The sequence below is a fragment of the Platichthys flesus genome, chromosome 18 (assembly GCF_949316205.1).
Source record: "Platichthys flesus chromosome 18, fPlaFle2.1, whole genome shotgun sequence".
NCBI classification, from domain to species: Eukaryota; Metazoa; Chordata; class Actinopteri; order Pleuronectiformes; family Pleuronectidae; genus Platichthys; species Platichthys flesus.
This window is the reverse complement of record NC_084962.1, coordinates 16,684,900-16,711,523: the sequence shown is the minus strand read 5'-3', so window position 1 is coordinate 16,711,523 and position 26,624 is coordinate 16,684,900. Positions and strand designations below refer to the sequence as shown.

The 26,624-nt window shown below is 43.5% G+C and overlaps 1 protein-coding gene across 1 annotated transcript; it reads left to right on the top strand.

Moving 5' to 3' along the window:
- Positions 1-1,582: 1,582 nt before the first annotated feature.
- On the top strand, positions 1,583-15,519 carry lin28b (lin-28 homolog B (C. elegans)). The gene is made up of 3 exons (XM_062411832.1): positions 1,583-2,084; positions 12,474-12,661; positions 15,207-15,519. Exons 1-3 carry the CDS (start codon positions 1,641-1,643, stop codon positions 15,517-15,519), a joined length of 945 nt encoding a protein of 314 aa, XP_062267816.1. The 5' UTR covers positions 1,583-1,640.
- The last annotated feature ends 11,105 nt before the right edge of the window (positions 15,520-26,624 follow it).

Here is a 26,624-nt window from a genome sequence, read left to right as displayed (position 1 = left end):
TGGAAGGGGAATCTTTTCAAAATAAGACAAGACAGAACTAGATAAGCTTAATCGTGTATTTAAAATCATTGATTATTTTTGTTGCAACGGCTTATTCTATTATTTCCTTGTGTTTTTTTGTGTTGGATCTGCTTACACAACATTAAGTCTCAGAGCTGATTAAGTTACGGGGAATATACAATAGAGTACCATAGAATAAAATAGGGAAAATAAACAATATTAACTGTATTATGAGTGACAATAAAATATCAAGAGTAATGCAGAACCAGTGCCTTATAGAAATAACAATATCAATAAGATGAGTTATGTGAGACAGTAAACTATTACTAAAGCTTCAAGAGAAAAGAGTAGTGTTAACAATTATAGGAGAAAGCAATATTGCACATATTGAGCATAATATGATGCTAGATGTAGTAATATTGCATATGAATAGTAATACTGAGCATACAAAAGTGTTATTACACATTAATAAAGTAATATTACACATGTAATATAACATTATATGATGCGAAAAGTTGTACTGTTGCACATGCATGTTAATATTGCGACTGAGCCAAAGTGATATTGCACCTAGCGTGTAGTTGCCCTAATGTTGTTGTGTTGCAAAATATGACTTGTTGTATTTCCTAATCGCACGACACGTTGTGTTTGACGGTTGCGGGTGCGACTCCCCTCGACCCGGGAATCGCGGGGCGAGGGGAGCGTGTAATTGGCGGAGTCACGTGTTCTCGCGACGGGAACGGGCACAGCCAACTCGCGAGCGAATGAGAGCGAAGGAGGGAGGGAGAGGTAGAGAGAGAGAGGGAGGGAGAGAGAGAGAGAACAGTACAGAGGTGGTGTGAGTGGAGATAGGGATCGAAGGGACGAGAGAGAGACATGATCCACGGATCTGGAGGCAGAACGCACCTCGGACCATGCGAGCGGAACTGGTGACCGCTGGGATCGAGGATGTCGGATTAATGGTGACCGCCGCAGCCCGTCTTCGCAGAGGAAGCTTCTCTAACGCAACTTGGGCGCAGAGGGTCCGCGGGGAAACATGGCCGAAGGTTACGAATCCTCAATTATTACCTCTATCATTATTCATTCCTTCTTTCTATTCCTCCGCCGCGCTCATAGTTTTTCTTTCTCTCATTCTCTCTCTCCCTGAATCTGCTACGCGCGTGGAAGTAAAGGGGGAGGAGGAGGAGGAGAAGGAGAGGGAGGAGTGGTAGGAGTATAGGAGGAAGAGAAGAGAGGAGCAGAGAGAGAGAGAGAGAGGGGGGGGGGGGAGGCAAGGTGCAACGTGATTATTGTTCCAAATCTTTAACACAAAAAAAACAACAGAGCATCGCGTTCAGAGAGCGAGCTTCTCTGCATGGATTTGTCAGAGCTGTACAGTAGCTCCAGGAAGCATGTGTGTGTGTGTGTGTGTGTGTGTGGATGTGTATGTGCGCGTGTCTCTGTGTGTGTGTGTCTGTGTACACCTGCCTTCTGGACCCCATGCAGCCCTGCACGAGTGGACCTGTGCACGAGCCAGAGGCAGACATCTGTCATGGAGAAATAAACGACTTTCTTTAGAGAGAGAGAGAGAGAGAGAGGGAGGGAGGGCGAGCGAGAGAGAGTGTGTGTGTGTGTGTGTGTGCGTGCGTGCGTGTGTCTTGATGCACACAGGATCAGAGCACCACGCGCCCCGGTGTGATGGCTGGACCAGTAGCACACAGGAAACCTTCGCGTTTGCAAGTGCCTGGGGATTTCCCCCTTCCCCTCCACACACGCACGCGCCTCTTGAAGTTGTAACCCTGCTAAACTTATATAAAACAGGGTGCGCGCATGCATGGAGGTGGGTTCCCCCCCGTGATCCAAAGGCCGTGTGTGTGTGTGGAATGATCCTAACCCGCTCTCTCGTCCCCTTGTCTCCAGGAGGGCCGGGTAGAGGTGGCGGAGAAGAGCCCGCCGCCGAGCAGGAGGACCGGCCGCGGCCTCACGTCCTGTCGGGAACCGGCTTCTGCAAGTGGTTCAACGTCCGGATGGGCTTTGGATTTATCTCACTGACGAGCAGCGACGGGAGCCCGGTCGATCCGCCTCTGGATGTGTTCGTCCACCAAGTAAGAAACAGAAAAGTCAAACACACACATCAAGCACGATGCAATATCCAGTCTACACAATCTGGCCTCCTCCAGGATGTGTTGGGGATACGCACAAAAGCAGCGAATTACGCACAGTTCCTCTGAACACGTTCCCTGTCACTCCTCCGATGCCCCTTGTTCTCCCTCGGTCTTTTATTTTGCATGTCAGGCAACATCCGGATGTTTTGCATTGTTCGACACGTTACTGTGTAATCACGTGTCGTGCACGGGCCTGAAGAAAGAAAAGAAAAACAACACGTTGGGCTTCCTCTTCGAGGCCACATGCGTCCAGCGGCGTCCCTCCCTCCTGCACGGCCCCCCCCCCCTGCTTTGTGAAACGTCATGTGGCTTTGACACGGTTATTTTCACACTCCTGCCCGAACTACACAACAGAGCGTCCCTCAGACCAGGTTGTGACATCGGGGGGCTGCAGGTTGTGTGTTGCTGATTTATTCCAAACCATCACCCTCTCCTCACTCCAGTGACCTGCAGCCTGCCCCCCCACTGTTGATTTACAGTGCAAGGAGTTCATTTCAGAGGCCTTGTTTTCGACTTATTCGTCCCTCCCTTCTTTCAGCTCCCCCCCCCCACCTCCTCCTGTTAAATCGCCCCCTTTACCACCCCATAAAGTGGCTTTAAAATACATGAGGAGGAGGAAGGAGTGAGTGAGGATGATGAGGATCTCTCTGTGTCGACGCCTCCTCCTCCTGGGGTCTCACTGGATGCTGTGCTGAGCAGTTGGGTTCCGGCATTGATCAATTTCCTCATCAGCCCATTTCTCTGAGGTGGAACTTCAATATCTGTGGTGTGATTGGGCCAAAATTAGAAAATTGACTGGGTTTGGATTGTTTTTCTTGAATTGCTTGAATAATGATGTTTTTTGTTTGCTTTGATGAAATTGGATCTGTGACTCTGCCGTGTTTGTTATTTCTCTGTGATATTTGTCAACACATTCACTCCCCCTTATTTTTTAATTAACCTATGACTTTCTTTTTTATTTGACATTTATCCTGACATTGACCACCTCCACTGAGGAAGTTATGTTTGATTGTTACCAGGATTATGGACGGATTACCACAAAGTATTGGTATACGGATGCTGAATGATTCAGAAAAGAACTTTTCATTGTTTTCTCGATTTTGGAAGAAAATCATCTGACATTTTTTGATGACTGATATTTACGTGTGTGTGCAATTTGGTGCGGATCAAAATAAAGATTTGGATCTACTGAGTTTAATCTGGTTTCATTAGGGGACATTTGGGCCAAGTTTATTATTATTATTTAATTATTTAGAGATTTTAAAAAACAGTCGTGCAGTCAGCTGTCAGATATAGTTCAGGGTTCATATTTTGTTTAAGCTACACGTTGACCTTCTCTGGTTGTTGGCATGAATGTGCATCATCGTGTCAACATCATATATCGCATTTTTAATTATGATTCATTTGTGAGCCCTGCTGTGAGAATGAGCAGAGGCTGAATCCCAGCAGCCGGCTGATGATCAGCTGTGGATCAATACGGTCGGGTCGTGTCTCTGTCGACTGACTCCACACGTGCAGGCTCCACATTTCTCTGCTCCTCGTCAGAGATGTTTTAGCAGTGAATCAGTCGGGGGAGAAGAGGGAGTGGTGGTCTATAGTCTGGGAACCAGCCTGAAGAGCTGCAGCACAAGTCAAATAAACATGTGTGTGTGTGTCAGAAGCTTGTAGGATGTGGCTGCATGGGCCATGTAGGTTCCTTTCTTTTTTCTGAAGAACGATGTGGTCCAACAGGCTCGGTCCAGGTGCTCTGATAATAATCAGGTGTAGAGATGAAGTCAAGCTTCTGCTCTAGATTAGGATTTTCGTGAACCGTGTGTAGCTGTGGTTTAATTCTTAGAATGTTACAAATTGTGAATCGTTCATGATTGACGAGAATATAATGAAAACAATGTTTGTACAGCCCAGCGTCTCTGGCTTCAGTTTGTGTTTACAGTGATGTAAGTGTCGTTCAGCACAAAGAGCAGACGATATGCATTCTCATACCAGGATTTGCATTCATCTCGAGACTCTCATTAACTCAGTTTGTGTGACTGCTCCTCCTCCTCCTCCTCCTCCTCCTCCTCCTCCTCCTCCTCCTCCTCCTCCTCCTCCTCCTGTGTGTCTGCTGGCAGCCGGGAGTCAATCAGACATATAGATGATATTTCCGTGTGTTTACGTTTGTGTGTGTTTGGCTTTCTGGATCAGAGTGTGAATGTTGTAATGCTTTTGTGCGGCTGCAATTGAAGCTGATTTTTATTTTCCTGAATCGATATATAAGATCAGACCCCCCCCCCAGCCCCCTCTCTCTCACATCATCTGTCAGACATTTTCTTTTGACATAAATCCATTAATTCACATCTATTTTATTTCTGTTGTCTTGGGAGAAGGGATCCCTCACATGTAACTCTCCGTATGGTTTCCTTTATTGTACCTGAAACCCATGAGGCTACCTGTGATTTGTGAATATGGGCGACACAATTCACATTCCTCTGTTTACTCAATTAATCTATTGTTTATAAAAATGAAAACTGTCCATCATAATTTCCCAATTCACCAATGGAAATGTATTAGAACTGGACTTTCATCCGAAACAGATTCAGTTTCCTTCCATGAATTAAACAGAGAAGGATCTTTATTTGCGACACTGCATCGAGCATTAGTTTGACGTTTTATCTTTCAAAGGGAATAAAATGTTGATTTGAGAAACCAGATTGTTGCCGTTACATTTTCTTCTGATTGATAAATGCTCTAATTGCTGCTGCTGAACATAACAACTGATTGCAGTGAAAGAAACACTTTTAATCAGCGGCGGGCTAACAAGCAAATCTGCATAAATACACGCTGTTTAAAAAGAGAGAGTTGACTTGACGCATAGGTCGGGAGATATTTCCTGCATTAATGATATGATATGAGGAGGAATTTCATGTTGAAGAAATACAAATTTGAGCCTTGGAAAGACAACAGAGTTATTCCTGACTCTGAAATGTAAAGAGAGAGATAATCGAGAGAGCGAGAGAGAGGTGTAAGAGCTTTTATAGGGAGAGGAAAAGGGAGTATGAGGACAGGAGAAAGGGGGGCGGGGGGGAGGGGGGGGGGTATGTGGGGAAAAAAAAGTGGGGGTGTGTGCTAGTGGTAGCCGAGGAGGAAAACATGAGCAAAAGGTTCGAAAAAAAGACGAAGGGCAGGACGTAAGAGAGGGTGTGTGTGTGTCTGTGTGTGTGTGTGTGTGTGTGCATGTGTGTGAGTCAGCGAGAGGGTCCCCGCCCGACCACGAGTTCTCTTCCTGGGAGGCCTCTTCATCAGACCTCCTATCTGATCATTTCCTTTCGGAAGGTGAGCGTGTGCGTGAGAGGGCGAGCGAGAGTAATTAAGCTTCTTCACCCACTCCAGCTCTCTGCTCTGTGATTCCACACACAGGCCATTTCATTATCTCTGTTTGTCGACCCCCTTTCTCTACCTGCACTCACTGTGCCCCCCCCCCCCCCCCCCGTGTGTAAAGTGTGCGTGCATGTGAGTTCCTGCTGGGAAGTGTGTGTGTGGGTGCACTCTCTCTCTCTCTCTCTCTTTTTCCCCCTCTCTCTCTCCTCAGGCATTCTTTAAAAGAGGAATTTCTTTAAAGACAAAAAGGCATGAGGGTTGGGCGGGGTGAAGGGGTGTGTGGCGGTGAGGTGGGGGGGCTGCTTGCCCTTTGTCGGTAATCAGTTTGAAATGTTGAACAGTTTGCTGCTGTTGTGGTTATTCTCCTGAGTGTGTGTGTGTGTGTGTGTGTGTTCAATTTATGGAGCCTCTGAGAGAAGGTGTGTGTGAGTGTGTGTATGTGTGTGTGTGCGTGGTTCTCGAACAACCAGGTAGTCGATGTCTACATGTGTGAGCCGTTCAAAGATGTTCTAGGTTTTTTTGAGTGTGTGTGTGTATGCATGTGTGAGTGCATGAGGGAGAGTGTGTGTTTTGTGTTGCGAGGTTAAAGTGGGCCCCTAGTGAGATTAACCTCTGGTCCGTGTCACCGTTTGGCATGCAGGCCCCACCCATCTCTGCCTCCAGATAGCAAGTATCAGGCTTTGTCTCTCCTGCAGCCACACTATCCCCCCCCCCCCCCCCCCCACCCACCAATGCACCCGCCCGCCTCCGCCTCCTTCTCCACCTCCACCACCCAACCCACCCTTCTCTTCTGCACATCAAAAAAGGCAAGAGAAGGAGAAAGAGCGGTCACATGACTTCCTTTTGAGGAGCCGGCCACATACAGCAAAGTGATTGGTAATTGGAAAGGTGGCGGAGGAGAAGGCAGCGGCACAGGAGCTGAAAACAGGCCGCAGGTCACCTGAGACACAAACAGAAGCCAGTTCAGCTGCAATCTGACATTACTGGTATTTTATCTGATTAATAAAGCAAGTAACCCAAAACATTTGAAAGAGGCTTTTTGTGCGCTCATTTTAAAGTTTTGCTGATGAGATAAATAATACAAAATCCTAGTAAAACAATCAAATCCCCAATTAAATAATAATAGATTAAAAAAAAATAGGAACAGCATTCTCAGCTGTAAAAAGCATTTTTGCTTGAAAAAAAACAATGATCAAAATGATTGCAGACAAATGTATATATAAAAAAATACACCTGCTTTTTTCATCCAGATAAATGAGATTGGAAATTGGTAGAAAATTTAAATCCTGGCTCTGCACCTTTTGTCCGGATCGATGCCAACATTTAATGGGTTCTTTCTTGGCTCACATCCCATCCTTCCTCCAGGTTTATACGTAATCCTGCTGAAAAACAAACCAACAAATAAAGGAGTGAAATCATAATCTCCTTGGTAGGGTAGAAAACTTCTATATACTGTATGTAGGATTATGTCACTGCATGTGTCAGAAAGATTTTTGAAATCCAAATAATCGACTATCAAATTCCATCTCAATAGTGTAGAGAAAAGGTTGTTAAATACTGCTTATACATTAAAAACTGTTTCCACTGATGAGAAGATAACGTGTGGAGACAAGATGTGAAGGGGCAAAGACAATTTACGAAGCCAGTTTTTATATCTAAATGTGTTGACGTCCATTTGATCATAATATTCCTCAAGCTTATCTGTGACTATCGAGTAAAGCGGTTAACGACCCACATCCTCCCTCGGTCACGACTGACCAACTGTTTGTCATTACATGTTTTTCTGTGGCGGTTTTGAGATCATTGCCAAAACAAACACGGGGACAAAAACAGTAGCTGCTGTTTGTTTTGCTTCTGCAAATGTGGTTCGAGTGTAACACAATCAATCAATGAAGCAACGACTGTGATTCAGACCATGTGCTAGAAAACCACATCCATCTTTATAACTTAACAAAAAGTGCTGCCTAGGATGTAAATAATAAAAATAAGGCTTGTGTTAATGGGATCGATAAAATATGAAAGTTTCAAATGGTCCAAATTGACCTTATTGTTACAAACACCAGTGTTTTCTGATAGAATGTTGACGCTCTGTCGTTGGGATCCGGTTGTGAACTGGCAGGGTTGTGCGTTTTATCACCCATCACCTCAGCTAGGCTCACTTCCCCTCTCGTGCTGATAAACCTATAGCGAGATGATCGAGTGTCCCCCCCCCCCCCCCCCCCACTCCCCCCCACGGATCAAATATTTGCCCCGGTCATAATCAGGGGAGGTGGGGAGGTGGGGAGGGGGGGCAGGGTGTTGGATGTTGTTAATTTGAGGCACGGGAGACATGAAGGCTTTTAAGTGTTTGATGGGGGGTTGGGAGGGGTTCAGGGGTCAGGGCCACTAATGACAACGTGCTGAGGAGTGCCGGGATGTCAGCGTCACCATGAGAGCGGCTCAGTTGGTGTTTTTTTTTTCTCCTCGGCCGTGTTTGCGAGTTTGTTTTTCTTTTCTCCCCTTCGCTCCCGGCTCCTCTCGCTCCTTCTCCCCTCGCCCCTCTCTCTCCTCTGGTGTACACGCGTCCTGTCGGGTGACGTCCATCCGAGCTGATCTGGCCCAGCTTTGTCCACTTAGCATTTCCTGTGTGTAAAAAGCTACTTAATGGCACCACGCCACATGGTGACCGCCATCTCCCTCGCGCTCACCCCCGAACACACACACACCCTTTCCCCTCTTAACGCGAGCTCGATCCGCGGTGATTGGCTCTCTGTGGGCCACCTCTGATTTAAAGCATCCCATAATTAGCCCCTCCATAGCTGTTGGGTCTCCTCTCCACTTCCCCATCCCCTCATGTTACAGCTTCCTGTATTGATTGCTGGGACCTGGTGATGACGAGGGCCTGGCCAATGAAAGGGAGGGCTATTTCTATCCAGGATGTTGGCGTCCGTATTGATCGCTGCCTCCTTCCTACGCACACACACACACACACACACAGAGAAAGAGAGGGAGAGAGGGATAGGGAGAGAGAGAGTGAGCTATAGGAAGATATGTATTACATATAAGGAATCTAGAAAGAAAAGTCAAGCAATACTAGAGTTGGTGTCCATTTTGTTGGATCAGTTTCTTCAGTTTTGCAGGATGTGTTAGTGGGGGGGCTGTGGTGAATGGCAGAGAGCTGGTGTGGTCCCCCGCTCGGGCAGGGGGGGGGGGGCTGCTTCACCGCTGACCCTCGGGATTTCTGCCGCTGACCTGTGGGGCTCCTGATCAATTGGGGGTTCTGTGCCCGGGTTCCCCGAAAGTCCAGCCACTGATCAGGAGTTGCTCCTCCACTGGAGCTGAACAGAATGTGCTGGAGGCATTTCCATGAACCCCCCCCCCCCCTCCTTCCCCGAACGAGCCCCCTCATCCCGCTATAGCCCCCTCCCTGCTCCAGGCCACTCCTCCATTTTGTCTTCTCCCTCCCTCCCTGTCTCTCTCTCTCTCTCTCTCTCTCTCTCTCTCTCTCTCTCTCTCTCTCTCTCTCTCTCTCTCTCTCTCTCTCTCTCTCTCTGTGACGTTCCCTCGTTCCTTCTCCTGAGCGCTGCCCTTTCCTGACCCCGGGACGTAAAGTGAAACGGGTCAGGACACCCGCCAGGTCACCCGAGAGGGGGGGGACTCGGGTTGCAGGTTCTGATTTGTGAAGTCTTTTTTGTTTTTGTTTATCCACACACACGCGCACACACACACATGCACACACAGGTAAATACACATGATGCCTCTCATAACATAATGTAGCCGACTGAGCTGTCTTGCTTCAGAAATTAAACTCTCAAAGACACGAATGCATGATAGTGATACCACATCCTATATGGAGGAGGTCTGTGCATGTGTGTGAGTGTGTGTGTATGTGTGTGTGTGCATATGTGTGTTTTCCTGCATTTCTACAGAACAAAAGAGGTTGTGTGGTTTCCTCACTGATGCATTGTGGGCATTGAGGGGGTTGGAGAGGGGGTAGGGTGCTGAGACAACCACTCAACTTTGACCTGGAGAGACAAGCTGCTTGTATGAGGACAGGAGAGGAAGAGGAAGAGCTTGTGCTACCAGTCGATGGTTATTCATCACTATTCAGAAAACATTATGGCTGATGGGTGCGATTCTTTTTTTATTTTTGCTTTTCACCGATTTACGCAGCAGGATTGTCTGTGACTTGGCCGGTTTAATCGTGGTAGTCATAAAACCAGTTTAAATCCGAATGTTCAAACAGCTTGAGGTGCTTGTGTTTTTTTGTTCCTAAAAAAATGTAAATGGTTGAGAAATTAATAAATGATCAATCCTGAGCCTCCAGGCGTTTGAGATCAACTCTTGTCTGTGGCTCGGCTCCTCGTCCCTTCTGCTTCCTTCCCTCCTCTTAACATCTGCTGTGCAAACTCTGCCGCTTTCCCTCCTTTGCATTCCCCCCATCCTCGTCCCTCAAAGCCAAATCCAATACCCGAACGCACAACATGAATGAGTCGTCCGTCAGCAATTGACCAGAAGCACAGTGGCCTTGGCTGGATCCCTCACAAACAGCAGGGAGAGAGGGGAGAAGAATTCTGAGCGAGTGGAATACATTAATTTATGGCAATTGACTTGTATTGAATATTTCAACACCGGTTATTTTTCTCCCTTTCTTTTTAAAATGGGTAAATGTCAAAGTGCGTAAGTAACTAGTTTAAAAGAAGTTTGATCCGAAAGCAGAAGTCACAGCTGATCTGTGAACACTTCCTATGGGCAATATAGATGATTGAGATTTTAGAATATAAATTAAATAAAGTTTTTAATTCAATTTCACTCATTTGAAGCAGTTCTTTCTTTTGATAGTGCCTCTTGAATTTTACTTTATACCTTAGTAAGATATTTACTCAAGACTGATTGAATAAAAGATAAAATATAGAAAACACCTAATATCGACATTTCTTTACAATTAATTAAAACAAGACAAATCTGTGTCCATGGGTTTATTCACTTTAAAGTTTTCAAAAAACACAACAGAATTCTGTAAATCCCCCTTCTCCACAGTATACACAAGTATACATTTTTCAGTTCTCACAGTATCAACCGGAAATAATTGTATTAACCTTATTTTCACGTTAATAAAAATGTTGTCTTTAAAATAGTTTTAGGTATTTAATCAACGTTGTATGTAAAATAAAGTTAATATAATAAACAAAGTAATATGATTGTGTATGAAATTTACATCACTACATTTTTTTAATGGTTTAGGATTGAAAAACTCTTGAGATATGTTTCTGATTCAGTAAAAGCCTTTAGATTTAATTCATAAAGAGTTTGTGTTCATATTGAGTTGAGGGTGTCAAGCCAATGCTTTTATTTTCTTAAAAATAAGGTTTTTAGTTACTAAAAAAGGTTTAAAAAATAATTTAACCAAGTTTATTCTCATCAGACTAGTTTTTCAGAAACACACAATAAAACCCAAACTATTTCAAATATATTTTTCACTCTTATTTAATCCCTGTTTTATTCAAAAATTTGACTTGATCTAAATTCATTGTATAGTGATAATCAGATTTCTAGACTCTATTCTTAGTTTGAAATCATTTCACAAGCTTCAGTCACTCTGCATTGTTTTATATATCAACACCACAATGTCTCTCTCACATATTCAATTACGTCTATAAATAAAGCCCCTATAGAGCCCTTTTAGCTTCCTGTAATTGCAGTCGGCGACGCAGACGTTATAGAAAAAAAAAAATGCTGCAGAGCTAATTTTCGCTCCTTCCTCTCGTTTCACATTTGATTCCCTCTGATCATTTGTTCCTTTCTCTTCCTGTCTCCTACACGTGTCTGTTCAGCCTTCAGCAGAGCATGCATTCACAGACACTTTGTATTATATATATCGAGATAGAGGAGGGAGGACTGGGTGTATAGTAGGCTGCAGGTAGGTTTGCTGTGCACTCTGCACTCGTGTGGGTGTGTGTTTACCTACATGCCAAGATCTGCAGGGGTGGGTGCGATTCATGAAGGTCGAGGATCCAGCGCCTCTCAGTCGTCTCCTCTGTGTGATCAACGAGACATAAATCATTGTTCGGTGGTTATGCACTAACCAAATCAATGATTCCGATCATGTAGATAAGACAGATGGTGGAGGGGCTGATGGGAAATGATTGCACCGGTGGAAAAGACAATCTCGTCTTTTTTTTTTCCCCGAAGAAAGAATAGGAAGTGGTGTTTCTGCGAAAGGTAGATAAAGGGAGAACAGCAAGTCCTTCTGTGCTCAGGCTGCCTCGACAGTTGGTTCAAACCACATACAGTTGATCCACCATGTTTGAAAATGACGTCTTCCTGTGTTCGCCCTGCTCGTGTGTGTGTGTGTGTGTGTGCTGCAGCAACCAGCCTCCAGAGCAACATGCACGTGTTGATAAGTCTCGTCTCTCGTGTGACAGTTCGTTGGAGACAAAGTGTTGATTGGATGGTTGTTTGTTCACTCACACATTGTATCTGTTCACTTTTTTTGATCTGATGGATGTGGACGTGAATAACTGAATCGTGTCATCTCGTTACAAAAAGCTATTTTTAAACAATTTATCAGTAAAGCATTTGCAGCCTTTGTAGGTTCCGTTTCATTATTTGAAGTTAAAATAAAAATACCCATTAGAACCAGTGAAGGTAAAACAGATACCACTGTGTATTTAAAACCTTTAGATTGATGTGTTTTGAGATTTTTGATCAACATTAACTAAATCCCAAATTATTCATCACTTCTCAAGGACGTGTGAGTTACAAAATCATTGAAATGACTCAGAGATTGTTTCAGCTTTTACACTGAAATGTGTTTTTATGATATTTTCTATTAAAATTCCTATTATATAGATTATATCTTATCAATTGAGTCTAAAATGAGAGAGCATGTAAGTCACTTTTGTTGCACTTTTACCCTCTGGTGTGACTAATTGTCTTTTATTTTTAAATCTCTGTTAAATAGCTAATTGCTTCTTTTTTTTCCCCCCACAGAGCAAACTGGTGATGGAGGGCTTCCGCAGCTTAAAGGAGGGTGAGCAGGTGGAGTTCACCTACAAGAAGTCCTCTAAGGGCCTGGAGTCCCTGCGGGTGACGGGACCAGGTGGGGGACCCTGCTCCGGCAGCGAGAGGAGACCCAAGGGGAAGGTCCCACTCCCGAAGCGCAAACCAAAGGTAGACCGGTGAGTGTGATGATAACAAGGAAAAATTAAATCTGTGTTCTCGTGATTCTGTGTCTGCAGCAATGTGGTATTTTGTGTGTGAGCGCTGGTCGCTTCATTTTCCAGAGCAGGGCAGAGCTGCTTAGTAGAAGACATGTTGTACACACAATCATCCCACTGCACCAAGCCTTTTCTGAGTGGGCTGAGATTATAGATCAAATCTATTCAATCTGCTCGAGCACATGCCTGTTGCTATGGTTATTGTGCGCCATAATAAGGTATTGAATAGGGCACTTTGCTTTCCATTGCTGCTATTTCAAATCAATTTGCAGGCTTTTACATTAGAGGCACGGCCTGGCCCTATATGCGTCTCAATGTGGCGGTAGGTCAATCAATTGTTTTTTTCCTCAGCCAAATCCTGAAGGGTGATTTTGCTCGAGTCATATGGAGCTCCTTGAAAAGGCCCGGTGGTTCGAGCACAGGAGGCGGACAGAGCGTGCCTTCATTTGATGTACTGCAAACCCCTGCTGGGCAGAGCCGAGCAGAGTGCTGCATCTGCTGTAGGAAGGCATCACTCAAAAGTCCAAGCTCTGTTTTGGTGGTGCGACCTCGGAGGAACCCCGGAGCCGACCGGTTTCTGTCGGAGGTGTGAAGAGAGATGCTTTAGTCTGAAAGGGAGAAACAGTATCGGGGAGAGACGGCTCCCTGATTGTTTTACACAGCTGAATAATTCAGCTTATTGGGGATAATTGATCCAGAGTTAGGTCAAGTGTCTCAAGCTCCTGCCTCTGGGTGGAGGGTGGATCCGATTCAGAGATGTAAGGTAGATATCATCCGGCTTTTTTGTGAGCACGCTCAGTGGGACATCTCTAGCTGCTCTGACCCCTGCTGGTCACTCTGTCATGCAATAAAAACCATTGTGTGGTCCAGTCTCTGCACTGGTGCTCCTCAGATCACAGCTTTCTCAATTGTGTTTGATGTGCATGTGTGTGAGTAATAAGACATTGATTATGAAAGTTAGTTCAAAAGGAGGATCTTTAAAACTGGTGGTTGAAGATATATCAAATGTGTTTTTTTATTGTTCTTATTATTTCATATAGTTCATTATTATTAGTTCATAATCATGAATTATAAAAATCCATCAATACAAAATATCAAAGTTAATATTCTTTTTAAATGATTCTTAATTTATAAAACATCTTAAGATAAAACAAGTTATTGAGCAGTGTGAAAAAGTATCAATAAAGTTTCTGGCATTAGTGCTGCATTATGTGCTCATTATTCTTTATTGCACAAATATTGTTACCAAGAACAATTTGATTTAATATCCGACTGTAATATTTTCTGTAAATGTTAAGATGTCGATAGTTTTCAGGGTTTGGATGCAAATAACTGATTAAACCATGTTTTTATATTTACCCTCTTGTTTAATTAATTATTAATAATAAAGTGAAACCTTTATTATTATAATTGTTTGTTTTTGTAATGAAATGCTGATAGAATAATGTATTTTCCATTGTTACCGATTGATTTGATATAAAAAAGCATATTTTTAATTAATTTAAAGATCAATCATCAAAGTATCTGTAATACAATTAATTTAGTCCCAGTTCAGTGAATCTAGGTTGTTAGCAAACCTGCTATTTGCATTTTTAAACCTTCCCCTAAATATTATTTATTCAATAACCACAACTTGTTTTCCAGAGAGACACTGTTCTTGATTTATAAGAAACAGATGCCAGATACTTATTCTTCTTTGTTTAATTAATTCTCCACAGGAGTTAATTTTTAATTGGAGGGAAAGAAAGAACTATTGTTAAATGCTTCCTGGAGATAATGCAAGTAATTTACAGAGGCAACAAAGATTGAACTGAGCTTTAGAGTAAAAGCTGTGTTTTCTTATGTAGTGGAAGTAATATGCTGACATGTTTACTTTGTTCGTGCTATTTTTGTACGTTAGGCTGTCGAATCAGATTCATCTGAAAATCCTGATCCACTGATCCATGAGCTTCAGCTGCTTTCGGACAACATGAGTTTGTTTTTCTGTTAATTTAAAACCAACAGGAAATAATGATGTATTCAAATTGTGAATTTTAGATTAACCTATGAAGTGTTATTAAGAATTGAGCAGCAGTCCAACAATAAAACTAGATAAGAGCATCTGAAGCCTAAAGCAATGGATGTCCATTTAATCTGACACCGTGCCAGAGGGACTGGTGGAGTCGTGACAGGTGCAGATCTCGCTGCTGCCCTTTCAGCACTCCAGTGTTTCTTGTCAAATTTAATAACATGGTGGAGTCTGGCACGTCACAGAGTGCCACTCACACTGCGAGAGAGCCATAGCGTGTGTCATACCGCCATCTGGTGGTGAATCCAAGTGGGAGCAGATATTTTCGAAGGGCTGAGAAAAGATCATATTCAGCCACATGTTTTTATTCTGATGGAAATTATAACTTCCACTTACAAATGAATCTCTACCAATTGTATTTTTCTATTCATGAAAATAATGTAGTGATGATCTCTGCATATACTCATCCCATGTCTTGTTTCTTCATCCCCCCCATAGCTGTTATAACTGTGGAGGTCTGGATCACCACGCCAAGGAGTGTGGCCTGCCCCCCCAGCCAAAGAAATGCCACTACTGCCAGAGCATTACGCACATGGTGGCTCAGTGCCCCCACAAGGCGCTGGCGCCCCCCACAGGCTCTCAGGACCAACACGCGTCTACCTCGGCCACCAGCCCAGGGGCCGGGCCCTACCTCGGCCCCCAGGAGGAGGAGGAGCGCTCCGGCTCCTCTCCCCTGGAGGGCTCCTCCTCCTCCCCCGAGGAGCCCCACACACACCACGGCCCCCGGACCCAGAGGTGGAGGAAATCCTGAAAACTGCCCTGCAGAGGTGAATCCATTCACCGCTACCCCCCGACCCTCATGTCTCCCCTCAATCAAGGATACCTGAACACCCCACCACCCCCCCCCCACCCCCTCATCTACCTCGCACCTGTGAAAAGAAATGGGAGGTCTTAATTTCTTTTACTTTTATTTTATTTGCTTTTAATGTTTTGATATTTCTAACCAGCGCAGCTATGGCAACCATCAGTGGGGTACGGACCAGTGTGAATGTGTGCGACCGGTTGTCATCTGGTGCTGCTATGGCACCCACCGCTGGAATGGTGACTGCAGGGAATGACTGTTGTTCTTGTTTCAATCAGTGCAGCTGGAGAGTGAAACAACGTGGTGTGAATCTTTATTTCTCCTCTCCTTACTCCCCTCCCCCCCCCCCCTCGGACCTAAGTGTTGGCCATCTTGAATGCCCTTTCCTCCCAGATGTGGTCACATTTGTTTTTTATTTTTTAAAAGCCGCAAATTAATATCCCGTCGACCCAAAATCGTTCCAACGAAATCAGAGTGCACACACGGAAACTCGTTTAACGTGGGATTAGAAGAAAACTCCTTAAAAGCTCGAGACCCTCTGAGTGATAATCCAGACCCACAGGATCGTTCGCTCGGCTTCTAAAGATCTCAAGGGAAACTGATTCCAGAGGGAATTTTTAATTGTTGTAATTTTTGTTAAACAACACGTGAGCTGCTGCTCTTGACACACTCACTACATACCTCTCTCTTACCTGAAATAGACTGGACCACCTGATTGTCAAAAGAGCGTGGATATGTGGTGCACGACTGACAGAGTGTGTTTGTCTGTGTCTGTGTCTGTGTTTGTGTGTGTGTGTGTGTGTGTGTGTGTGTGTGTGTGTGTGTGTGTAAAAACTGTCAGACTGTTGCACCTCTTCTTCACGGGCCGGTCAACATCATTAACCCTTCGGTTTCCTACCATGATAGATAGACACGCCTTTAGCAAAAGAAAAAAAAAAACCACATCATATTATAACGTTAGATCATAGTTACCGATTGTATCGATTGTTAGATTTCCACTTATGATTGTTGTATAATTAGCTTTTAATAACTTACAGTTTATAAAATCATAGTATATGTCATTAATATATACGTTAAAGCCTCAAGATATAATTGAAATTCTCTTGATTTTAAGTAATGCTTATATAAGGAGTTAGCTCAGACGTAGGTGACTAGTCGTGTGTATTGCGTGGGATACTTTTTATTGTCGTGTGAAAACCTACTGCTCTCTCTCTCTCTCCCCCCCCCCCCCCCCTCTCTCTCTCTCTCTCTCTCTCTCTCTCTCTCTCTCTCTCTCTCTCTCTCTCTATTTAACCATTTTCATCCACGACAACGTTTTTTTATCATCACGCCATCTTATCGATAACCTCAGATCGGCGATGATCACCTCAGACTCGTCCGGCTCTTATCGCAGGTGACAGCATCACAACAGCTGCTCTGCTAACTTAATACCGCCACCAGTTTCCTTTCCTCTCGGGAAAAAATGAATGTCACCGGGCCGTTTGCTCTCCCAGCTGTTTGACAGTACGATCCAAACACCTGCTCCTCCTCCATCTGTGCCTCCCATTTGTAAGTCAGCACCAGCCAGGCGCAGCTCAGGCTCCCTAGAGAGAGAGAGAGAGAGAGAGAGAGACAGAGAGACAAAGTGAGAGAGAGAGAGATGGCGTGCTGCTTTTGGTACAACTTGAATCCCAAGTATGGCTTTAGTGGCACTTATCTGTGACCTTACAACTCTTCTCTGACCGTATTGAATGTGAAAAGAGCTCACCCCCGGAAGCCGACTCCTCACAAAGTTTACGCCGGGGTCGTATCTTAATGTTCTGACAAATCAAATAACTTTGTATGATGATCTCAAGCTTGTGTGTTTTTTTCTCAAACGAAGCTCGACTAAGACAACCAACTTTTTTCTGGGTATATTTCTATACCAAAGAGTTTGGCTTTTTTTTTTCGAAGGCATTTAACGTTAAGACGTGCTGACTCGTTTTTTTTTAAATGTTTATGTACAGCTTTTTGAATGTGTGCGTGCGTTAAAAATCGAATCTCAACAATGCAGCATGACACAAAAAAGACCAAACTACAGAAGGAGCACAGGCAACGCTCTGACCTCTACGGAAACAACATCTTTCTTTTGTATGATGTATTTTTTTACATTTCTACACACAATTCCTCTCAGGATGATGAACTGTTCTCAGGGAATTAACCAAAAAAAAAATGTATTGTGTTCTTTTGGGAATCATCCACTGACTGACTCGGCAAACTCTGTTAAGCAATGGTTTACGAGACGTATGTAACCAGTTCATGTACTGATATTAGCAACTACCTCTTGAGTTACACATAGTTGTGCATTTCTTATTTTTTTCCTTTTGTTCTGTATATGTTGTGATGAGCTTGTATGGTTAGCAGCAGGTCTCTGTTGTACCGAGGTGTCGTGTGAGACGTTCCCTGGTGTTGCCACAGACTCCCCTGGTCTTCCTCCCCAGATTTTACAGAAGTTACTTTCTCCTTCTTTTCTTTTTTTACTGCAGAAACTCTTCTTTTTTTGTTTACAGCAAAAGCCTACCTCATCCGCGCTGTTCCTCCACACACTCTTTACCTCCTCCCAGGCCCCTCTACCTCCTCCATGCAGTCGTGTGTTAATTGAATTGCCAATCATCGCACTAGAGTCTCGCGGCATTTTCAACGAATCAGCCCTCGATGCAGGCTCATCACTCGTGACTCCAAATATATCTTACAATCAAAAAGGGCCCTTGTGAAGTTTTCAGAATGGGGCGTGTTTGCCTCACACATCCAGGGTGAGGTTCTATCTGCCAGCTCCGTGTTGTACCGGGGGTGTAAACCCTTCATCACGTACACAGCTGCAGACTAGCCAGTGAGTTTACCTCCGCTCGTTGATAAATATGAGATATTTTACATTTCTGTGTGAACACATATTTGAAAAGACATGTACTGTTGTTTTTAGTTTGTAAGTATTTTATCATTTTTTGTAACCACTTGATGTGACGGGCTGAAGTTGGAGAAGGATAGGATTGCCTATCTCTCTTATCTTTTAGTTTGTCTGACCTTATTACCAAATAGATGTTTTCTTCTTTTTGGGCTCTGTGTTAACGGCCTTGTGTCAGACTTCTTCTTCTTCTTCTTCTTTGTTTTTACCGGCCCCAGATAATCAGATGTTCTATGTGGTTTGGAGACGATGCCCCTTCTTGTTGCATTGTGAACACTTAACATGAAATCAGTAGATTTTTGTACTAATGGTGACATTGCATAGACGTCATTCTTAAAAAAAGCAAGGTTTATGAAGATGACTATTATCATTACTTTAAAAAAAACTAACTCATAACATTAAAGATTGTTTTTTTGTTTTTTTTGCTTCAGTATTACAGTCGAGAGAATCACTATGGAGTTTCGCCAGTTATGAACAAAACACACAACCACAGTCAAATATAGTAATATTATTGTTCTTAGTGGCTTTATATTTTCTTCCAATCGATGTAACTACTGATTGATCTCTTGTTTATTGTCCTGTTCAGTATTCAACGCAACCGAGGAAATAATCCCCTTAACTTAAAAATAATCACATGGCTTGTCGAGGCTGCATGTAGGATGACAAATTGGTGTTTTTTAAATATTTCCCACTCTTTCTTATTAATCCTGCAAACATGAGACGACACATGCAAAGACTCCCATCCATGCAATCATCATAAATGTTGCAGAAGGTTTTACCCAACATGGAACATTTCTGATCACGCGTGTACCGGTTGTAGCTCAGCAAAACCTTGACCAGTGAGCATGGTGTGTCAGATATACTCTGATACACAGACACAGTATATACTGAGGAATACAATCAGTGTTCTCACAAAGTTAATTTGGATTTCATACCAATCTGAGACTCACTTCCGATAGTGAAGAGGGAAAAGATGGAAGATTGATCCGCTCATATGTTTGTTGAGAAACTGGGATAAATCAGGAAACTTTTTGAACATGTAGTGAAATAAGGGTTTCTCTGTCGTTGTGTTTCTTTTCTAAAAAATGAAATTCATCCTTGATATCTTTGTGGTCTCATGATCCTGTATTTAAAGTAGATTTTTAGATTTTTGTTGCTGTCCCGTGAAAACCGTGCATCTCCAAATATCAAGAAAAGGTTTTTTAACATTTGTGAAAAAGGCTAAACCAACATTTTTCAGTCTGTTTAATCTTATCTTTACTTTACACCTTATTAAAGCAACACTACAGATTCTAATTAAGCAGAAATATTAGCTTACCCTTGTTCGGAGTCCAACTTGCTGATAACAGACCTTGTGCTAAGCTAAGCTAACCAGCTGCTGGCTATTAGCATGCATTCCCTAATGCTTATGCCAGAGAGAGCTAAGTTAGCTGTTTCCTGTTAATGGTTAAGCTAAGTCAAGCCAATGGTAATTTTTCCATTGAGCATGAAGTTGAAATTCTAATTTTTAAAAATAGACTTTACACATTCAGTTTGTCCAAATCACAAAATCTGGCAATGCACGGTTTTCATTGGACAAAAACTCAACGCTAATTAAATTAGAATAACGTGAATTGTATGTGTAAATTGAAGGAAAAGTCTGTTTTCGTTGAATAAAAAACACGCACACCTGGTCCAAGAACTACACGAAGACCCAAGAATGATATAGAAAATAGGCCTACATTCATGTAATGAATATGAAAACCTTAATTATCATTAAAGATGTATGAAACGCCTTTGGAGACGGACAGGATGTATCACGCCATGATCCCAGATGACTGAAGTTCACATACCTCAACTGCTCTGTGCTTTGCCTTGACTGGAGAACAATGTGTTGAAGGGGATGATGACTATTGTTTTGTTTTTTGAACTGTATTTTGTTGGATTCTTATTGTGTTTATGTACATGAAATCATACTGAACCGTTGGACCTCTAAAGAACCTCAAATCCAACCAAGGCAGTTTAAAGTGCAGATACCTCCTTGTATTGACTCGTAACCTGGCAGGTCTCATGTTCGTCTGTGTGTTCTCACTCTGTACATCACGGCCAGGGGGAGTCTTCTGAGCTCGTTTCCTCTGGAGTACGTCTAGAGCCAGGCACTGATTGCTTTCGAACGGGGAAAATGTTCTTCTATGTGCATATCACTCGTTATTTTTAGCCCCGATATAAGTGTACTGCCCTTTTTAATCTCTATGAATCTTGGATTGGATTTTTTTTAAATATGTCTTAAATGTTTTACTTGATTGGAAAATAAACATATCATATTGGCATTAAAGTATGTATAATTTCCTACTAGACATTGGAGTGGTTAGATGTTTGCTTCTATCTATCTATCTATCTATCTATCTATCTATCTATCTACTATCTATCTATCTATCTATCTATCTATCTATCTATCTATCTATCTATCTATCTATCTATCTATCTATCTATCTATCTATCTATCTATCTATCTATCTATCTATCTATCTATCTATCTATCTATCTATCTATCTATCTATCTATCTATCTATCTATCTATCTATCTATCTATCTATCTATCTTTATACCTTAAATACATATATATGTATTAGTTTCTTGAACTGTTCTGGTGCTGAAACACTTTCTTAATTAATATTGAAATCAACACCCATCATCATTCGTCATTTAGAACGCGTATGGTGCAAAGGTACAAACATCGGTTAACAAGAGACATATCTTTGGCTTCTAAGCTTCTCAGTATAAACATCAACACATATGCACATACAGTGGTTTCCAAAAGGCTAAAATCCATTTTCCCATTCAAGTGAAAGTGGTCTCAGACTTATTGATCCCACTGCATATAGAGCCAGGTGAGGGACGAACACCATCCCCCTTCATTGACCAAATAACCCCTACACATTTTAGGGAATTTGTTAGTTTTCAAGCTTAAAAATTGCTTTAAACTACATGAAAAAATATGCTTTACCATTGCAGTGTTGCTTCTGGAAAATCAAAAGACCATTTTTCTCACAATACCAAATCTGAAGCTCATCTGTGAAACCTGCTGTAGGAGAAGAGAAAGAGACATTTTCTGTTCCCAGTAGGTGGCGCTGTGTCCTAGTCTGACAATTGGCCTGTAGCTGTCTTCAGGCCTGAACTCAAACATGTGGAAGATCTGATGATGTGACATCTGATGACAGAAGAGAAAAATGCCTTTTCTCTTCATTCCGTCCGTTCTCATCTCCGCCCACAAGGGGGAAACCTTGTGCTGTTGAATCCTCGCTCCCCCCCCAGGCCTGTGAAGAACACAGCCAGAGCAGATTAATCACCTCAACACATCTGACTCACCAAACACGCTGGTGTTCCTTCACAGCCGTCTCTCTATTCTCCTGCTCCTCTTTAATGGCCCAGCGCCTTGCTTTTTATAACCAGCTGTGTCTCTCACTGTCTTCCTCCTCAGCACATCCAGGCTTGTGGGGGTCCATTAAATCCACGCTCTTTGTTTACAGTTTCCCTTCGTTACCCACCATCATTTCCCTATAGTGCCCCCCCCCCCCCCCCCCTTTTTCCCCCCTCCCCGTGTACCATCTCCGGAGATGTCTTCGTCAAGGTCAGCTATTTTTTTTACAGCTTGTGATATTGGAGGTATCACAGGGAAGCGGCGATACGAAGAACAGGAGGAGGAGGAGGAGGACGGGTTGGGGGGAGAAAGGATGGAGAGAACTGAAGGATAAATGCTGCCGAGCCTTTGCTGCAGACGGTAAGAGGGGTGTGTTTGCACGATGTCAGAGGCATGTGAGCGGGCCGGCGAGATGAGAGGGGTACATTTCATCTCCGTCCTTCTCCCTGTCCTCCTATTCCTCATTCCTAAACTGCGTGTTGACCTTTGTAGTACCGCCTCCAGGCTGTATGCTTTAACCTTTCCAGCGAGAGAGCGGGGGCCCCTGCGCTGGGAATACAAGATAAATCACAACCGCTGTCTGCTAATGCCACAGACAACAAGACACACCGGCACGCAGGAGGCACCGCGGAGAGCTTTGTACCTCCTCGGCTGTGCCTCCATGAAGATGCTCACACCATTGGCACACTGGGCTATTACCATCTACAAGTGCACCCTGAATTATTCATCCTTCATTAAAATGCACTATGGGTGATGGTGGCCATGAGTGTGTTTTGGGGTATTCTTTTTTCTTTTCTTGAGTAAAACACAGGGGTCATTAGGAGTCATTTCTGGTCAATTTCGTATGATCAACCATGCTCCAGAGAAAGACAGGAGAGGAGGAAAAAAAAATCCAATTTTCTTTCTGTGCATTGGGAATTCGTGTTGAAAGAGATCAAAGGGGACAGACAAAGAGATGAGAGGATCGACATCTTCTCATCTCCATTTGGCTCCCTATGAGAGGGGGGGAAATTACTTTAAAGCTGCAGCCTTGATGAAAGAAAAAGGGCCTTATGCCTGATGTATTTCTCCAGAGGTGGAATCAACACTATGAATGACTCAAAGGCAGAGAAAGAGAGAGAGAGAGAGGGAGAGAAGACGAGAGGAGGAGGAGGAGGAGGAGGAGGAGGAGGGAGAAATGGAACATTTGTTTGAGAGAACCTAATGGGGTATTTTGGTGAAGAACGAGAGTGCTGTTTGACAGCAGTGAACAAAACAGCGATTCCCCCGTCAGGAGATGTGACTGTAGCTCCAAACTCAACGGCGTCATTTCCAGTTCGTGCATTTGATAGAAATGGCAGCGGATATCATCAGAAGCTGCTCACACACGGCATCAATCAGGGGGATTTTGTATCAGACGTCAACGCATCCATCTGAAATGTGATTTTTAGTCTCATATCCTCCTCCTCCTCAGAACAAGTGCAGCAAACAGGTCCTGGAAATGAAATAGGCCTCCGAACGCCCCATTAGCTTCTCTCACCCCCTCGCGCTCCGAGAGACAACCGGTCGCCGTCATCCTTCTGACAGAGCTGTCAAAGCACCGAGCCAGCCACTCTAGTTACACATAGAGCAAAACAGAAATGAAAACATTGTCAGTGAAAAGACTCATGGGGTAACGGAGACGCCAGGAGCAGGGTGAATCACTTAGCAAGCTGCGCGCCTCCATTCTGCAGCTGCCATCCACCATAACACATCTGCCACGGCAAAGAATAAACAAAAAAAGCAACAACACTCGGGTAGAAAAATCAAATCCAAATGAATGGTTATGTGACACGAAGGATCACTCGGTAGAATTGAACTTAATTCGCAGCCGAAAACAGGGCTTGTCCCCGCCGGGTTCACGTGTGAGACCTACAGGTGGCAAATGGCGGGAAAGTCGTCACGCAAACACACAGATTGACACTTAGCAGCAGTAAAACCATTCGATTTCTTTGTGTGTGGCCGGCGGCTCTTCAAATATGCCCCCCCCCCACCCCCCAAGTGCTATCTGTGGGCAGACACATGGCACCGCTGGGCAGGATCCTCATGCGTATCAAATCATCACTTTTCTACCAGCGACGCCTCAGCCAGCGACTGCAATTCCCCGTTTCTATTGCCCAGGATTTCCTATTATCCATGCTGAAGTCCACAGACAGGAGAGCTGAAAGTGTCGACTGTCGGGGAACCGAATATAAAAAACAGAATATTGCACCGACGATTGCTGCCGGCTTTGTTGATATGAGCCCCACAGTAACAAGTGATTGAATTATTTATGCAGAGCACGGCAGGAGTGATCGCTTTCCGCTGAGGGGAGGTGAATAAAGAATTAAATGAATGTAGTTTACCTTTTTCCTGGCAACAGGGATACCTTGCACTCAGTACTTTAATTCACTTTTAGCTGAAATGTCTGTTTGGAATATATATTGTTCAAATTTCATAATGTTTTCATATTTTTAACGCAATGACATAATAAATTAGTTAGTAAAATACTTTTCCTGTTAAAAGTTTCGGTCCATTTTTGTGTATTTTGAATTTTAATTTCATTGAAAAAGGAGATAAATGAACTTCAATTGTCAACACACAAATTAATCATGTTCTTTATTTTCATTTTCTGGAGAATTAAGTTAAAACGAGTGAAAGATTTGAGCTAATTTCAACATGCCAAGATGCTCACAGTGCAAACAAGTTGCTTCGCAGATCACAAATCGCAGCAGAGGCTCATGGGAACGCGATGCAAGTGTTTGGTTGTGACCTCAGACTAATTAGAGATCTGACCTGATGCGAAGTGAAAAGTCACCTAATATCAAGGAAGTACATCTAGTGTCCTGCTGGTGGCGCCAGAGGGAAGTCTGGTTTCTCCCTCATCCCAATGAAAACATGAGCTGTCCATCAGACCAATGACTGACGTTACCATCAACAGAGCCGCAGCCAATAAAAAGTGTTTATGGATACAATGACGTGACAGAACTGTCACATTAAAGCAGAACTAATAAAACAACCAGCTCCTCTCAAGGATTCGTGCCCTTTTTCTTTGAGATTCTAAGAAAATAAAAATCCCCAGTATAAACTACGGTAAAACCTCTGATGATATATATTTGATGGCCCCCCCCTTAATGTACATAATGACTTTATGAGTGCATATACTTGCTTCTTGTTCCACTGAGGAAGATCAAAGTGTGTCGACACGATTCTTGCTCTGTAATCCTGAATTATTAAACTCGCTGGGAAATGAGCTGAGGAATACATTTCCTCCTCCAGCGAGCCTTCCGTGGCAGGTGCTATTACCCTCTAATATCTGTTTGACAAACCAAAGTCACATCCAGAAAGCAATTTTGGGTCCACAACGCAATCTCAGCCATTAATTGCCTAATGAACAAGATGTTATCTAAGGATACCTTTCCAACGACCACTTAGGAAAAGATGGAAGAAGACTTAATATGATGGAAACAAGTGTGACAGACTAAACGGCCGCGGCTGAACGCACCGACGCATGCTCTGACCTTCCCTGTCAATCTGGAGGGCAGACAGGGCGGCCATTTATGTTGTGGCGGCAGAGGTCGGCCCGCAGAATCAGTTTTCATCATTACCCGCGTAGAAGAAACCAAAAAAGGCTGGAGCTGTCTGACCGCCCGCTGTCGTCTGTGGGAGGGAAATAACAATAAACACTGGAAAAAACCTGAGAGTCGGAAGGGAGCATGTTGTTTGTGCAGCCTCCTGTGTTTCATTGTGAGTTCTTCACACTTACAGTCGTCTGGATTCCTGATTTCAGCCCGGCACACAGCCAGGTGAAACGATGCACCCGACAGCCAGTCCGGAAAAAAACAGCTGCCCCAACATACCCCACAATCCTAATTGAATTAACAATTTAGCAATTACCTAATGTAGTCATTTGGATAATACAAATCAAGTCTTGGGGCATTTAATCAATAGGAAGAGTCTGACATTTCAGAACCCCGCAGGACGTAGAGCTCATCATCGAACGCACTCCTCGATGAGGACCCACAACAAATCCCAGTTCTCTGCTGCACCTCTTAACCAAATCAAATGTAAACACTGCAGGAATATGGAAATAATATCAGGCAAAACTACAATTATGACATTTTTTTTTAATGACATTATTTGTAAAACCTTGCATCAATGTCAAATTCCATGAGCTCATTCTTTGTTTTTTTTTCGACAGGATGTTCTGGGTTCTCGATCGGTTCGGCTTAAAGCGACTAGTGGAAAATGACAAGCCACACTGGTGAGAGCGCCCTCGGGTTCCAGGCGGACGTCTCCTCTGTCAATCTTCATAATGTGCAAATGAAATAAGTCATTAACTATGTCCATCCATGAACAGCTGAGGTGTTTTAATCTTTTTTTTTTAGATTTTGTGGAATCTGTGCAACAACAGATCAAAGGAATGAGACGACAGGGGAAGTGATGTCGTGACCTCCCGGGTATGCTTGTCATTTCTCAACATGGTGCAGCGCGGCCACGTGTGATTGGGCAGAGAAAACACGTTTGGAGACAATTACTGGATAAATGATCTACTCCGCCCCCACGCTGCCGCCGCCATCATCACCATCATCATCATCATCATCATCGGCTGGCGTAAGAGCAGAGGCGAGACACACGTCACAAACAGCAAAGTGCCTCGTCACTGGTCTTTATTCTCACATCTGCAGCTGTAAAGTTTCACACATTGACAAGTAGCTTATAAATTCCTTCTTGAGC

What these genes read in the sequence shown, in the direction of transcription:
- lin28b (XM_062411832.1), top strand. Translation starts at nt 1,641, where the DNA reads ATGCACACAGGATCAGAGCACCACGCGCCCCGGTGTGATGGCTGGACC. An exon ending in TGGATGTGTTCGTCCACCAA is followed by an intron (nt 2,085 to 12,473) that starts GTAAGAAACAGA and finishes TTCCCCCCACAG; the next exon opens with AGCAAACTGGTGATGGAGGG. An exon ending in CGCAAACCAAAGGTAGACCG is followed by an intron (nt 12,662 to 15,206) that starts GTGAGTGTGATG and finishes TCCCCCCCATAG; the next exon opens with CTGTTATAACTGTGGAGGTC.